Source organism: Odocoileus virginianus, chromosome 1 (genome assembly GCF_023699985.2).
Source record: "Odocoileus virginianus isolate 20LAN1187 ecotype Illinois chromosome 1, Ovbor_1.2, whole genome shotgun sequence".
Taxonomy (NCBI): domain Eukaryota; kingdom Metazoa; phylum Chordata; class Mammalia; order Artiodactyla; family Cervidae; genus Odocoileus; species Odocoileus virginianus.
Window position 1 is genome coordinate 12,081,247 of NC_069674.1, and position 16,827 is coordinate 12,098,073.

Consider the following 16,827-nt stretch of genomic DNA (forward strand, 5'->3'; position numbering starts at 1 on the left):
ATTGCTAAGTCCACCAGGACTGGGGCCCCACCACTGAACGCACTACCTGCCAACGCCTTCAGTCCCTGACACGGGGAATCTCAAAGCCACCCTGTTCCTGCGGTCATCTTGCCCCCAGCCCTGGCTCCACCACCCTCACACCTGTCTGCATCAAGAGCTGCATCCACTACAGACGTTCCAGCTCTCAGCCATTTTCCCTGGCCTCCTCCTGTCTTTAACTGACAGTGGGAGTCTCCTGCGAGCCCCTTCTTCTACGTAAGCTTCAACTTTTCCGCTCCCAGTCTTTCCCTTCTGGCATCTTGGGGACAGAGGAATGAGGACACAGCCAGCCCTCACTCTCTGGTGCCACTTAAATGCCTCTTCCGTTCTTTGGAAGTATGAACTATTCCAATATCGGCTCCCCTTGGGTATCCACACTCCACGACACAATCCAGCTGCTGTTTCCCCCCTCTCTCTGCCTGCCAGCACCAACTTTCCACGTTCAACATGCGTGGCACTCATGCCTCTTCAGCTCCAACAGCTCCAAACATCCCTCCGGCTCAGTCACCTTCCACGGTGGGACCCCTCGGACCTGAGATTTACCGGTTGCCACCTCCAAGATCCTGGGCTCAACCTCCCAACCATCACCTCCTCCCTGTTTCCCATTCTCACCCCTTGAAGGAACCTGCTCAGAAAAGCCTTGGCACCTCTGACTCCCAACCCTCTCCCACATGCCTTCTGCATCCGCTCCCTTCCGTCTGGCCTCCCCGCAGGCCTGGTTCCCTCGACCACTGACTTCCACAAGGCTCTCACAGCCACCCTGGCCACCAGTCAACTACCGTCCCTTATCTAGTCCGATCTCAATCAACCCTGGGCCCACGCCACCGCCCGCTTCCTGTTTCTGCCTCCCAGCTGCAGAAAGTAGGTGGGGAGACTGCAGAGGGAGCTCATCAAACACTGCGGGGCCCTCCGCAGCCTCCATCCAGGCGCGGCTGGCTGGCATTTGGCTGCTGTGGGTTCCCAGTCTCGCCTGCCCCAGAGCAGCTGTTCCAAACCTTTCCATCGCCTCCAGCCCCCCACGGCTTTGCCCCCTCGCTCTCAGATGACCTCACCTCCTACGTGACCCAGGAGCTGGAAGCCCGCCATCCCAAGCTCCCTCATCACAAAAGCCTGCTTGCAGCCACCCTGTCCAAGGTCTCTGGGCTGGAAATGCCCCGAGGGTGGAGTTGGCACCAACAGTGCGCCCAGCTCTCAGGGACCCCAAGCCCTTTCTTCCACGGACTTCTTCCTCCTGGTTCACACACACACCTGAGTCTTCCTCCCCTAACGTCAACCCTATACATACAGACCACATACACACACACATGCACGCACACACGTCTTCCCTCCGTGTTCCCCTGCCAACCTCTGAGAACAGGCTACTTGGGTGACTCCCAAGTTTCTCACCACCCACTCACTCCTTCACTGCCCCTCAAAAGGACACAGCTTCTGAATCCTGAACCGCCTAATCCCTGGCCTTACATTAGCCCTCATCCCCCTCGAAGCCACGCTGAAGGGGCCCCTCGGCCACCATTCTCTTTTAGAAATGCCACCCTGACCCGTGACTCTCCTCCTCCTGCTGCCATCCTTCCCACTCCTCCCAGGCACACAGGAGCATCCCCCAGGTTTCTTCCCAGCCTCCCGGTGTGAGCAGCCTCTGGGCGGCGGTTCTCACCGCACTGGACCCCCATGCATGCACACACCTCTCGTCTGGCCCCCTCCTGCTACCCGCCCCCCATTTCTGACTGAATGACAGTTCCAGCTGAAAGGAGATCCTCCTGGAACCTGTTGCTCAACATGCTGACAGCCGGACCCTCCCCTTCCCGTCCACACCATTTCCCCTTCTGGACTTCTCTATTTTGTCAGCAACTCTGTCATTCCCCAACACATCCGGGTGTTTTCTTTTTTTCTTCAACTCCTCTCCCATCCTCTTCCAACTGCTTATCAGCTAATGAGCCTGAAGGTGCTTCCTTTGTAAGAGCTCTCTGATCTGGGCATTATTTTTCATTTCTGCCAATGTTACTGTCACCCAGGAGTGCACCCCCACGCGTCACTGACCTCCCACGTCTAATCCACACCTCTGCTGGAAAAACTTTCCCCCAAACCTCCTGACGCAGCCACACCTCTACTCAGACAACATTCCCGCCTCTCCAGGACCCCCAGGCTCCCTAGGTGCACTATTTCATCCCCACTGCCTCCCCAAGGCCCCACCCACCTCTCTAAGTGTAGTTCTACAATTTCCCCCCAGGGGCCTTCTACCTGTCCTCCAGACACCCCTGGTGTATCTGTGCCCTTGAGTTTTGCTCGGGCTGTTCCCACTGGAATGCCCTTCCCTCTCCTCTCTGGATTCTTAAATCCCGCCATGGTTAAAGGCACACCAGCACCCTGATGCCTTTTCCTAATGTGCCAGCCTCCACACTGGCTCCCTGTTTGGAGTTCCTGTAACAACGGAATTCTGCAAAACTCATTGGCACTTGGCATCTCTTCCTACAGTGTCTTGCACACACACACACACACACACACACACACAGAAATCCATGCTGTCAGTTAACTCCATGGTTGTTTGGACCAAATATCTGGCAAGATCCCTTCAACCCAGACGATTAGTCTCCTGAACTGGAAGGTGGGAATGGTCAGACAGGAGTGATAACTTTTCTACCTTGAGCATTCACGCGCTCGATACAGACCCCCAGGATCAGCTCTGGCTCACGTAATCCTCACAACCATTGTGAAGGTAGATGACGAACCTAGGCTCAAAGTTCACCTAACTTGCCTGGGGTCTTGTGAGCGAGGAATTCTGTAACAGGTCCACTGACTTCCTTAGGCTCAAGCTCTTTGAGGTCTCTTCCCTCCCGAGTACAGAGCACAGTGCCTGGCATGGAGGAGCAGTAGCTGGCTGCCTCAGCCAATGTTTACCAGTGTTTATTGCCAGTGGCTCTTATCACCAGATGGGCCCTCGGGCAGGGAAAGTACGTAGAAGAGCAGAGATTAACTCAAGAATCCAAGAAAGGGGAAGATCTGAAGTTCGACTGCTGATGATCTCATCCTTCTCTTTAATTTTCTGGGGCAGGGCAAAGGGGAAGGTACACCAAATCCTCCCCCTAACTCAGAGTCGGTGCTGCTCACCTTACTCCCAGTCAGGCCCCACCCAGACTCAGACCCTGCCAGGCTCTCCCCCAGAAGCGCTTTCTCCACCATCCAACCCTAGAGGCTGAAAACGATCCCACCACCCCACACCCCACTCAGGCTCAGGATCCTGGACTTAGCTCTGCCTCCAGGCCCCAGGGCTCAGCCCGGTCTTCCTGCCTCCCTGGCCTCCAGCCCCCAGGGAATCAGCCCAGTCTCCCTGCAACCCTCACCTGGTTTTGGTTTTGAGTCGGTGGCGGCACTGGATGCTGCTTCTCCTGCACTTGGGGCTTCTCCTTCTGCTGAGCATAGGTAAAGCTGGGGGGCTGAGGGGAGCCCGTGCCAGTGGAAGAGGGAGCTTCAGGGGGCCCCAACTTCTGATGGGGCTGGGACCCAAGTCCACCTGGGGCTCCAGGGCTGAACTTGGAAGCCACAGGGGTAAACTTGGGAGTCACCGGAGAAAACTTAGGGGCTGGAGGTGAGGCTGGGGGCCCCCGAGGCTGGGTGGTGGCCAAAGGCACAGGCTGGGGGGGTGCCTGGGGCTTGGCCTGGGGCTGAGACTGGACATGGAATGGTGTCTGGCTCTGAGGCTGAGCCTGGGATACAGGCTGGGAGCTAGAAGGGGACTTCCAGGGAGGCAGGGGTGCTGTGCCCCCAGTTGCAGGCTTAGTATTGGACTTGGAAATGAATGGAGTGGTGACCGGTGGGGGTACATATCCAGATGACACCTGCGAGGGAAGGCAGAGGAGAGAGAAGTGCCTTAGAGGAGGCTGTGGCCCTCGGCGTGAGTTCCAGCCCGGCGCCCTTCCTCACTGCCCTGCCTTCCTTGCTCTCCTGCTCCTTACCCGGGCTTTGAAGGGATCGTTCTTGGTCATGTCATCCAGCAGCGAAGACAGTGAGTCGATCTCCAGATCAATACTGCTCACCTTCTCCCTGGGCTACAGGGGCAGGGGTCAGAGCGCCCCATCCCAGTTACCCACCGCCACCCCGTCCTCTCGGAGGCAAGAGATGCCGCCAAGGTCGGCGGGAAAGGACCCTCCTTCTCCTTCCCTGGGGATGTGACCGCTGTAGCTGCCCCTCCAGGGCCTCCGTACCTGCGATGGGAGCTGGGTGGGGGCCTCAGGACCTCCCTCCTCCACTAGCGGGGGCGGTGGGGAAGGGAAGATCTCCTCGTCCAAAGGCGCGGGGGGAAACGGTTCCTCGATCGGGGGCGGCGGAGGTGGGAAGGCACCTCCCAGGGCGCCCTCGGCGTCATCTGCCTCCCCGACCACCGGAGGAGGCGGTAAGGGAAAGTCTGGGGTTGGAAGGAGACGGAGGGCGGTCAGCAGGGGCCCGCCGACCCTTCGTCAAGTTCCCCTCCTTGAAGAAGCTGTTCTAACCCCTAACCTCTAACCCAAGAAGTCTCTGGAGGGTCCTGAAGCCCACAAGAAAGAAAGTAAAGGCGGGGGAGTGCTCGCAGGGCGCCCTGAGAGCCTCGGGTCAGGAAAGAAGGGGTGCATCTCCCATTTCACTTCGGAAAACGGACCCAGAGGGGAACATTCGCGCCCCACATTCCCGCCTCCCACCCCCAGGAGGGGGGACTTGGAACTGTCCCAGAAGCCCTGGCTCCCAGCCACGAGCTCCGCGATGAGCTAAGAACATCTGCTCGGGACTGGGTGTCGGAGCCCAGCCCCCTCCGCCGCAACCTTTCCAGACATCCCCCGAATTCCCAAAACCACTCCCCGCTTAGGCCGGCGCCCGCCGAGGTCCAGCCCCCAAGCCCGGCCACCTACCTTCTGGGGGCGGCGGGGGGATCTCGCCCACCCGGCCCATCTGTGCGCGCTGGGCCCCAGCGGCCGGAGGCGGCTCGCTGTCGCCGGGCCGGAAAGGGTTCACTTTGGGCTTCGGGGCCACCACCGGGGCGAACTTCTTCTGCGGGGCGTAAAACACCGGAGCCGAGACGGAGATCGCGCGAGGCGGGCGGGGGGCCGCCATGGCCAGGCCGGGCTGCGGGGGGTGGAGGGGGGGAGCCGGGGTTACGCCGCGCCGAGCCGGGCTGAGGACCGACCCCCGCCCCCCGGCGCCGCGGCCCGGCTCCCCTCCGCGCCCCCGCGGCCCGACCCCGTGGGCGGCCGCCGGGCGACTCCCCGCGCCTCACCGCGGGCCGGAGCGTGCGCGCCGCGTCTGCCGGGGGCCGCCTCGCAGCCGAGTCCGCGGACTCTGCGTCCCGGTCCAGCCGGGCGGGGAGGGACGCAGGGAAGACGGAGGGAGGGAGAGGGCGGGGAGAGCGCGGCGCGCAGACCATACAAGGAGCGGCCCGGAGAGGGGGCGGGGAGAGGCGGGGAGGTGGCCGCGGCGGTAAACTCCCCCAGGAAGAGGCCCAGCTCCGGCCCCGGGACCGCGGGCTTCGCCGAGGTCCTCCCGCCCCCGCTCCCAGCCCCCGACCCGGCCCCACCCCTCCAGGCGGGCCCCTCCGGCCCCGCCGCCCCGGCCGGGCGCAGACCACCCCCTCCCCAAACACAGGCCTCTGATGTCATTTCCTGACTTGCCCTCCTTCCCCGCCCGACCCGCGGGTGCCCGAGATCTGACTCACCGTCCCTACTCCGGGCTAAGCCGGCGGAGGTCGGGCGGGTGCCCCAGAGGTGCTCAAGCGGCCCGGGGGCGCCTCCGAACCGGCCCGGCCCCTTCCTCGCCCGGCCTGCCGTTACCTGCCACCTCCAGCTGTTCCTCCGCCTTCCTACCCAGCCACCAGCCCCGCGCCCCAAATCCCCTCCGGCACAGCCCAGACTGGCAGGACTGGGATGGGACTGGCCTTCTGGGTGGACAGGGAGAGGCGTTCTCCCTGCCTTCGTCCACCCCCACCCCCACCCCAGGCCCTCTGTGACTTGGGGGGGGGGGGGGGGGGGGGGAGGCGGAGAGGTGAGTGCGCACCTCAGCGACCCTTTGGGGGATCCTAACTTAAGAGCCCGGGCAGCTACTTAAGCTTCTAGGAATTCGCATCACCCGCGCCCCCGCCAGCGGATCAGAGTCGAGGCGGCAGAGGCCTGGCCGTGGAGGTGGGGTAGCGGGTCGGAGGCGCGGGCGGCCCCCGCACACTTGGGACTGGGAGCACAGGCGTGGACGCGGGCGACCCCTCTTCGCCCGTTCTTCAGCGCCCACCAGGACCGACCCTCTAGGAAGCTGTGCTTGGTGGGGCGGCCCTCGGGGGATTCACAGACCGCGCTCGGTGGAGCCCCCCATTGGTCCGACGGGATTTCTCAGCCTTCTTGTGCCCCAGGTCCTAGGAAAGGGACAGACCTGGGTTCATTCTTTTTTCTTTCCAACTGAACGTGGAAACTTAACCAGATCGCCAGCTGAATTCTACCACCCTCACTACCTGCAAACGGGATTCGGGAGGCGCTTTGGCTTGCAGGTCCAGTGCCTCACCCTGGACGCTGTGTTCCCAGCCTTTACTGCCATCTAAGGCAGTCCCCGTCTGCACACGCCACTCAGTATGGACAGTCCCTGGCCCTCCCTACTGTCAGCCAGCCTCTGGGCTACACTCTAGAGATTGTCCAGACTCACCTCTTACATTTACTGTGAGAAAACAGGCTGGGAACTTAAGACTTCGGCCCAGGGTCATGCCCAGTAGGCTGCAGGAGCTAGACTAGAACTGGGTCTCTTTGAGGGCTCTGATGTCTGATCTTATTCCTCACCCACTATATCCAGGTGGGGTAACCCTGGATACAGGAGAGCAGAATGAGGCCATGGGGCTGAGACCCAGCTGGAGGGCCCCAACTAAGGGACAAGTCTTTTCCTTCTCTTCACATAATTTTCTCCATGAAAAAAAAAAAAAAAATAGTGATGATACTTAATCCCAGCACTCATTGCATTACACCACTGAAGCAATTTAGCACAGCACAGCATGCATTGTATTATATGGAAGTGAAAGTGAAGGTGTTAGTTGCTCTGTCATGTCCAACTGAGACCCTATGTACTGTAGGCTGCCAGTCTCCTCTGTCCATGGAATTCTCCAGGCAAGATACTGGAGTGGGTAGCCATTCCCTTCTCCAGGGGATCTACCTGACCCAGGGATCAAACCGAGGTCTCCTGCATTGCAGGCAGATTCTTTACTGTCTGAGCCACCGGGGGAGCCTGTTATATGGGAAAATAAATATATCTGAAATTGCTGTATAATACCCAGTATTTTTATGCAAGTCCCAGCTCTGACAGGTTACTTTAACACCATTTCCCCCATAGGTCCCCTTCCAGGTTGCCAGGGACATCTCTCATGGGCCTTGGTATGTGCATGCCTTCACCTTCCTTCAGTCTTATCAAATATTTGATTCTACCTAAGGACTACATCTTTGTCTCCTGGGATCCCACTGATGGTTCTTTTCTCAGTTGTCACTGGCATTCCTCACAGCCACAGGCATGTGTAGCCATGTATAATATAAGCATGCAGCGCAGACCTTCTCGGACCAGCGTAAGCTGGTCCTGGCCTGTCCCTGTGAAGATTTGCTAGAAATTTGATACTAGACTTCCTGTGAGAGCAAAAGTCTCCTTGCCAATCCTTCAAAACATATGCACTTAGGAAAGTCAGGAGGATGGTTTCCAGATAGCATCATAAGAGTAAAAGCCATCTGCCCTCTATCTCCTGAAGGAATGTGCATGTTGCAAAATATAGTCTATTTAATTGTTAGGCAGCTGAACCTATTTATAAATCAAGAATAGAAAAGTGCGTAGGCAGGCTCAGTTTTACTGACAACTAAGAGCATTCGGGATGCAGAATATTAAAGCTAAAAGTTTTAAGCCAGGCATTCTAAATACCAGGAGTACACAGAGTATCTCAGGAGAACAGACTCACTAGGTCAGGATGTCTCAAATGGAGCTGCAAGGTCAATGCTTTTAAAATGTATGCAACCTAAATAAATAAAATGTACACAATGAGTAGGAGCAGCACTAATGTGTTTTAGGTATTTTCTTAAGTAAGCAATTCTAATTGATCTCCGGTAGCATGTGTAAAAGTGTAGTGAGTAGATGTTGTTGTTATCCAGTCATAAGTTGTGTCAACTCTTTGCAACCCCATGGACTGCAAGACGCCAGGCTCCTCTGTCCTTCACTGTCTCCTGGAGTTTGCTTAAATTCATGTCCATTGAGTCGGTGATGCTATCCAACCATCTCATCCTCTGCCATCCCCTCCTCCTCCTGCCCTCAATCTTTCCCAGCATCAGAGTCTTTTCCAGAGTCGGGTCTTCACACCAAATAGCCAAAGTATTGGAGCTTCAGCTTCAACAACAATCCTTCCTTCGGCAAGTAAGTAGATGTTCCCACCTAATCATTTCTAACAGCTTGGAGCCAGGCAAAAGAGAGGAAGTAAGAAAATGGGCAGGTACCTTTGCTGTCTAAAATATCTCCATATACCTCCAAGGATTTATATCCATCAGGTGCCGGAAAGTTTTCTTCAAGGTCTCACAACATAAAGTAAGAAGTTATAAGCAGTAAAGAAAAAAAAAAAAGGAATAAAGACAATGGGGGAAAAAAAGAAAGAAATTCCTAAATGAAAAGAGGAATGCAAAAAAAAAAAGAAAAGAGGAATGCAATTACAAGGTTCTTACTGTATATGGACCACAGATGGACAGAGGATCAAGCGTGTGCCAAGCATTGTGCTAGGCCTGCAAGTACAGCAACCATCGTAACAATAGCAACAATAGCACGCTCTGAGATAAAGTTTAGGAGGGGTGCTGGGCACAATATCTGTTACCCCACCTAATCTTCACAATAAACCTGTGAGGAACGTTCCTTATTATCCCATTTTTTAGTTAAGGAAACTGAGGCCAGCTGGATGTTAGATTTCCCACCTCCTAAACTGCAAACATTTTTTTTGCAATGCAAGTATATAATTATTTGAATACACCCCTGCACCCTACTTATACCCTTGCGGTGCATCACTTGCTCCCTGGGGAGCCCCAGCCTGGTAAGCAGACAACCTCTTCAGGTCAACCTCCAACTCCATCCTACACTTCAGTTCCCTGAGCCACCATTTTCTTCTTCCATAAAATTGTATCTGTCTGTCAATCTGTCCATCTGCATGTGTTTACACACACATGTTATGTATATGTGAGATATGTATATATGTATACATTTGTATGATATGTATACATATATATTTGTATGATATATTTATATAATAGTATATTATACAATATATAATTATATATCATACAAATATATATTTGTATAATAGAACATTTCCAGCTCCTTCTCAAAGAGTTGTTAACAGTAGTTGGTGTTAGGATATAGAAGTGGAGGAAGGCAGAAGGTCTTGGGCTTCCCAGGTGAAAGTGAAAGTGTTAGTTACTCAGCCCTGTCCAACTCTTTGCAACCCCACAGACTGTAGCCTGCAAGGCCCCTCTGTCCATGGGATTTTCCAGGCAAGATATTGCAGTGGTTTGCCATTCCATTTTCCAGGGGATCTTCCTGGCACAGGGATCAAACCCAGGTCTCCTGCATTGCAGGCAGATTCTTTACCATATGAGCCACCAGGGACGCCCCTGCCAAGCAGGAGACGGGTTCAATCCCTGGGTCGGGAAGATCCCCTGGAGAAGGAAATGGCAGCCCACTCCAGCATTCTTGCCTGGAGAATCCCATGGACGGAGGAGCTGGTGGGCTACAGTCCATGGGGTCTCAAAAGAGCTGGACACAACTGAGTGACTAAACAACAACAGCGAAGGCTTTTATAACTGTCCTTTTCTCCATGAACAAGTATTACTTTCATGATTTAAAAAAGGAAAAGAAAGAAGAGAAATGACAGAGTCATCATCTCTTTTTGCTTATGTCATAGTGTTTCCTCCCACTGAATACTGGGTACTGTGGTCAGAAGCTTTCCCACTTCCTCCCAAACTTACTCCCCTCTTGGTCCCACTTGCATTTGCTTGTCAGGACAAAAGAATCCATCATCAGTGGGGCTTCAGGCATGTTGGAGGGTAGGGTGGGAGTGAGGATGGGGGAGGGTGAAGCCCCCAGAAACACCCCAGGATCTTTGTGCAAAGTCAGGGAAGAGCAGCTTCCTGCTGAGCCCAGGGGCACCCACACCCCACATCCCCTACCCTACCCCCACCTCCGCCATGGAGGGGATGAATCTAAAACCACAAATACCCCACTTTTCCTCCTTTTTTCCGGACATCAGAACATCAGCCTCTGTGCACTTTTCTCTTCCATTCACCAACCTCAGTTCAACCAACATTTACCAATAACATCTTTATTACTGGAGAAGGAAATGGCAACCCACTCCGTATTCTTGCCTGGAAAATCCCATGGATGGAGGAACCTGGTAGGCCCAGTCCTTGGGGTCACAAAGAGTTGGACACGACTGAGTGACTTCAATTTATAGGACACAGGATATAAAGATAAGTAAGCCCATTCCCTTCCTTTAAGGCATTCTTCATTTAGAGTAGAAACACTTAAGTAGATATTTTAGCATAATAAAGTGTTAAGATTAGATTACAAAGTTTTCACCCACCCATTCTGCCGGCTTCACGTGGCTAAACTAATTGCAATAGCTGCATGGCCTCCTCACTGTTTAAACCTCACTGTTACTATTATCCCACCAGGTCTGAGCAGCAGGGAGGATTCTAGGACCAGGGGAGCCAAGCCTGCATAGGGTATTAAGGGAACAGAGGTCAGAGGAGGCACGGAAGTCTCCATACATCCCCAGGTCTGAGCCAGATGGGCACCCAGAGACTCTGCAAGCATCAGCCAGCCAGAAATATGTGGTGGTTGTGGGGGGCAGAGCAAAGCAGATGGTCAGATGGCGAAAAGTCAGCAGCTGAGGGAGCTGGGAAGAGCAGACAGGAAAAGAGACCCAGGGCACCCACAGCAGCACAGGTAGGTTGCTGGCACCGAGAACCCAGGGAGAGCCAGCATTCAGAGAGAGAGCCAGGGCGAGAAGCTCCATTGCTCATCACTGAAAATAGCCAACAAAGGCACTACAGGAAGTAAACATGTCAGTGAGTGGGAAGGTTAAATATAGACAGACAGCCTAGCGGCTTGAGATGAGAAGTCCTCAGCTTTCTCCAGTGGCTCCACCACCTGGCCACACTCCCTTTAACACAGTGGTCCTAATGTAAAGAAACCCACCAGGCCGGCCTGACACAGGAAGTGAGTGCCCTTGAGCCAACCCTCAGAGCTTTCGAGAGCTTCCTCGGGCACCTTCTTGCCACCCATTTAGCTGTTACCGCCCTTGTCATCCAGACATGTGGTGAGTGTGCCAAATGAACCCTCAGTTTCAGAAAAAATAAAAGGGAAGGGGATCCACCTAGAGCAGGAGACGGCTTCCTACCAAAGCTCCCCAACATGCTTGAGAAAGCTGGAGACAGGCCTTTGTCACCCAAGTGTGAGATGCCTCCAGAAGACATTCATGACATGGAGCAGCCTACTCAGTCCCAGCAGCTTAGGAGGTCTGGCAGAGTGCCTACCACCAAGCCAGGACCTCATATACATTTTCTGACTGAAACAGAGTTCCAGAACCACTGAAATCTCATACTAGATCAAGGGAGACCCTGCATTTGGTAAAGTTTAAAGGCTTTTTTGGAGAAGGAAATGGCAACCCACTCCAGTACCCTTGCCTGGAAAATCCCATGGACAGAGGAGCCTCGTAGGCTACAGTCCATGGTGTCGCAAATAGTCAGACAGACACGACTGAGCGACTTCACTTTCTTTAAAGGCTTTTTAGAACATCTTGGATCATTCACTTGTTTACTCACAAGTATTTATTGAGGATCTACTATGTGCGGGACACTTGTTAGGTGCTGGAGATAGAATACTGAGCAAAACCAGAATACGATCGTAAGCTCTCATGAAGGGTCCGTGCCCTTGGGGAGCTGACAGGGGGAGATGTGAACCAAATAATCACAAGCAAAATGTAAAACTGCCAAGGCCCTCAGGGGAAAGATAGATGATGCAAGTGATAGAGCACATAACTGGGAGATGTGTCATGGCTGGGGAGCTCAAGGAAGGGATGTCCAAGCTGCGATCTGAAAGATAAGGAGGAGCTGACCAGACAGAGGGGGAGGGGCAGCATTTGAGAGCCCTGTGATGGCTGTGAGCACAGCCTGCCCCGTGCTTACACCGAGGGAGGCAAGTGTGACCTGGGTGTCTGAGAATGATGTACAAGCACGGCTGCCACAGAGCCGGAGGGGTGGCTGGCTGTGCAGAGAAACAGGTCATGCTGAAGGGTTTTGTCTTTGTTCTGAGAAGAGTGAGGCGCTGCTGCAGAGCTTCAGGTTAAAAAGAACAGCATGAAAAGGTCTGAGAGCTTTGAAAACCTCCCAAGGCTGGATATCTTGGGACAGTGTGGAAAATAACAGGAAGGTCCACTGCAGATGTGGACAGGCCAGTTCGGCGGCTACGGTAGAGCTCCAGGTGCAGTGGGAAGGTTTGTGGAGATGGACAAGGTGGATAGATTAGAGGACTATTTAGGACATGAAATCATCACCTCAACCAACGACAACCAGTAGAAATACAGTGTGAGCCCCATGTGAAGTGAAATGAAAGGCACTCAGTTGTGTCCGACTCTTTGCCACCCCATGGACTGTAGCCTGCCAGGCTCCTCTATCCATGGAATTCTCCAGGCCAGAATACTGGAGTGGGTTGCCATGCCCTCTTCCAGGGGATCTTCCTGACCCAGGGATTAAACCTGGGTCTCCTGCATTGTAGGCAGATTCTTTACACAGAAGCTCCATATGTAATTTTAAAAGAAAATGAAAAAGAAACTATGAATTTTAATAGAATAGTTTAAGTCATGTATGGATGTGAGAGTTGGACTATAAAAAAAGCTGAGCACGAAGAATTGATGCTTTTGAACTGTGGTGTTGGAGAAGACCCTTGAGAGTCCCTTGGACTCAAGGAGATCAAACCAGTCAATTCTAAAGGAAATCAACACAGAATATTCACTGGAAGGACTGATGCTGAAGCTGAAACTCCAATACTTTGACCACCTGATGCGAAGAGCCGACTCTTTGGAAAAGACCCAGATGCTGGGAAAGATTGGAGGTGGGAGGAGAAGGGGATGACAGAGGATGAGCTGGTTGGATGGCATCACCAACTCAATGGATATGAGTTTGAGCAAGCTTGGGGAGTTTGGAGATGGACAGGGAAGCCTGGCATGCTGCAGCCCATGGGGTCGCAAAGAGTCGGACACAACTGAGTGACTGAACTGAACTGAATTCAATATATCCAAAATATTATCATTTTAATATATAATCAGTATCTTTAAATTATAAAATACATCACTGTCTTTGGCACTAAGTCTTGGGAATTCGGTATGAACTTTACCATAAGTGCATCTCAGTTTGGATAAGTCACATATTGCTAGTGGCTACTGCACTGGTCCCAGTTCTAGACAGATCTTGCACCAGTCCTTCACAATCTAAACTTTAAGTAACCTTCTCCCAAACCAACTCCTTCTCGTTTCAGTTCACTCCCTTCCTTTACCTTAACCCTAATATCCTTTGGATCCAGTGAGACCGACACTTCACATGATCTTCTCTCTCTCTCCCTTCCCCATCATGTCCTCCTTCCCCAGTTGAAATTCCTTCTGTAGTCAGGAGACTCATCCCCCCTACCCCCACCTCCCTTGCATCTCTTCTAAGCTCCTTGGTGCCTCTCTCTCACTCTTTGGTACTTACTGGACCAAAGCCAAACCTGGGTTCAACTCCAGTCTACCAACCCCACACCTGCACCCAGGCAGCTCAGTGGAGCTGGAGGAAAACACACAGACATCCCGACCAGTCTCATTTGAAATTCATGATGAGTTTCAGGTGCCACCCAGAAAATCTACTTCCGGTAAACATACCAATTTCTCCTGTCCACTCATTTCCCACTCTTTCGAAAGACTTCTCTCTTTTCAACTTCTCCTTTCTCATCCTCACACACAGCCACCGATCTTGCCTCCTGTCACACTGGAAAAACTGAAGGAATTGAAAAGACGGCCTGGGCTCCCCTGACATCCCCCCTCCCACCTGCCCTTTGTCTTTCTTCCTCTTATTGCAGTATAAGGAACTACCTATATTCTTATTTAAAGCCTTCCCTGCCACCCTTGTATTAGATTCTGTTCCTTCTCATCTATTTTAGAAGGTTGCTCCAGCAATTAATGCACTGCTTTGAATTTCAGTCTTCCCTCTTTACTGGATCCTTCTCATCAGTATACTGATGAGCTATCATTTTGTTGTTGTTCAGTCACTAAGTTGTGTCCAACTCTTTGCGACCCAAGGAACTGAAGCACACCAGGCCTCCCTGTCCTTCACTATCTCCCGGAATTGTCTCAAACTCATGTCCATTGAGTCAGTGATACCATCCAACCATCTCATCTTCTGTCGTCCCCTTCTCCTGCCTTCAATCTTTCCCAGCATCAGGGTCTTTTCCAAAGAGTCAGCTCTTCATATCAGGTGGCCAAAGTATTTCAGCTTCAGCTTCAGCGTCAGTCTTTCCAATGAATATTCAGGACTGATTTCCTTTAGGATGGACTGGTTGGATCTCCTTGCAGTCCAAGGGACTCTCAAGAGTCTTCTCCAGCACCACACTTTGAAAACATCAACTCTTCAGCACTCAGCCTTCTTTATGGTCCAGCTCTCACATCCACACATGACTAGTAGAAAACATAGTCAAAACATAGTTTTGACTGTACAGACTTTTGTTGGCAAAGTGATGCCTCTGCTTTTTAATACACTGTCTAGGTTTGTCATAGCTTTCCTTTCAAGGAGCAAGCATCCTTTAACTTTGTCTTTTAATATTCTTTTATTTCAAAAGTGTCTTTTAATTTAATGTTTGCCCCACCATAAAAAAAAATTTTCCTCTCCGGCTACCACTCCATTTCTCTGCTCATTTTTGCAGCAAAACTTCTTGAGTGTTCTATACTTGCTATCTCTAATTTATCTTCTATTTTCTCTGAACTTGCTGTGGTCATCTTTTACCCCTACTACTTTACCAGAATTACTCTTCTCAAGGTCAGCAATGACCTCCATATTGCTAAACTCAGTGGAAAACTCTCAGTTCTCACTTTTCTTGACGTATCAGCTATATTTGACTCGCTCTCTCCTTTGTGAAACATTTGCTGCCTGACTTTCTGCATGTCATATACTTTTTCCTCAATCTCCTTGGTCCATATATCTCAGTCTCTTTGCTCGACTCCAGCTTATCTGCTCAGCCTGATGCCCTTGGGCCCATCAGTACAGAACCCTGGCTTGGCTTTTCTCATCAAGATGTTTGGATAGTACCCCAAATCTGAAGTGATTCTGTTCACTTCAGAGACTTTCCCACAGTCCTGTTTCTCCAAGGAAAGACAAGGCAAACGCATTCCCTTGATAATCTAAAGAGTAGACTATGAGCGTCACCAGGGAAACATTTGTTCAAGCATTCTTTTCCGCTGAATGGGAACCACAGGATCCTTCCTGTGTAACGTGGATGCAGTCATGCTGACCTGCCCGTGGAAACTTTGGCTCATGCACGGAGGTATGTGTCTGGGGACAGCACCAAGGTGGGCAGGAGTGAGTGGGGAGTTTGCCATCATTGCCCATGCTACTAAGCTTCTTTATCATCCTCCACGCCGGAATGAGCTCACCTTAAATCCCTAATACTTTGCAAAGGTTTCAAACCTCACCTGGAAGTCAAGCTCACAATGACCTGTGCTGCTGTTAAAGGTTTTATCTTCCTCGGGGTCCAAGACAGCGGAGATTGGTCAAATGAGGTCTTTCGGCTCATTTGAAAGTACAGCATTTCTGCTATGGACTATGTCATTATATATAACTAGCTGCCCTGAGAAGTCCTTCCTTCCTCAGCAAACTTACTCTGTCCAGGAAAACCCTGCCCCAGCACAACAGCCAGGAACCTCATCTACTGATGATACTGGCGATCCAGGGATGAGGGCATGGGAAAGAGAATGCCACTGACCACCAGCACAGATTCTGTGGCCACTTGCTACTGTGTGGAAACACAACCAACACACTACCAACACTCCCACCACAGACATATCCAAGACGGAGCTCTGAGTCTGCCTCCATGTGTCAGCAACCCAACCCCCAAGTCCCATTCTGTGTCTTCCTGTTCACTGGGTCTTGAGGAAATTAATCCCTTTTAAATGAATCCAGGCTTCCACGGATGTGAGAGTTGGACTATAAAGAAAGCTGAGCACTGAAGAACTGATGCTTTTGAACTGCGATGTTGGAGAAGACTCTTGAGAGTCCCTTGGACTGCGAGGAGATCCAACCAGTCCATCCTAAAGGAAATCAACACAGAATATTCACTGGAAGGACTGATGCTGAAGCTGAAACTCCAATACTTTGGCCACCTGATGTGAAGAACTGACTCATTGTAAAAGACCCTGATGCTGGGAAAGATTGAAGGCAGGAGGTGAACGGGATGACAGAGGATGAGATGGTTGGATGGCATCACCAACTCAACAGACATGAGTTTGAGCAAGCTCTGGGAGCTGGTGATGGACAGGGAGGCCTGGCATGCTGCAGTCCATAGGGTGGCAAAGAGTTGGATACGACTGAGCAACTGAACTGACTGAGACTTCCATCACCTGCTTCAGAGTCTTTAGATTTCCACCCATACCCCTTGCTATTCCAGGTAAGCTCTGCCAAACAATCCACCCCAGCCCTTTAACAGAGCTTTCCCAGTACCAGCATGCCTACATCTGGTCCCTTAAGCAAACAGGGCCTCCTG

General features: G+C 52.3%; 1 protein-coding gene across 2 annotated transcripts in view; it reads right to left on the reverse strand.

Annotated features, from left to right (window-relative positions):
• Nucleotides 1–16,827, reverse strand: part of ZYX (zyxin) — a 39,020-nt gene that overhangs the window by 3,639 nt on the left and 18,554 nt on the right. Inside the window, exons 1-5 of one of the 2 annotated variants that reach the window (XM_070462073.1) lie at nt 5,282–5,399; nt 4,917–5,130; nt 4,239–4,438; nt 3,990–4,082; nt 3,378–3,872 (exon numbers count right to left, since the gene is read on the reverse strand). In XM_070462073.1, the coding sequence (XP_070318174.1) occupies nt 3,378–3,872; nt 3,990–4,082; nt 4,239–4,438; nt 4,917–5,118 (990 nt within the window). In that variant the 5' untranslated portion in view covers nt 5,119–5,130; nt 5,282–5,399. Of the gene's footprint in view, nt 1–3,377; nt 3,873–3,989; nt 4,083–4,238; nt 4,439–4,916; nt 5,131–5,281; nt 5,400–16,827 lie in introns of those variants that run through there. The other variant, XM_070462099.1, reaches the window with a different exon arrangement.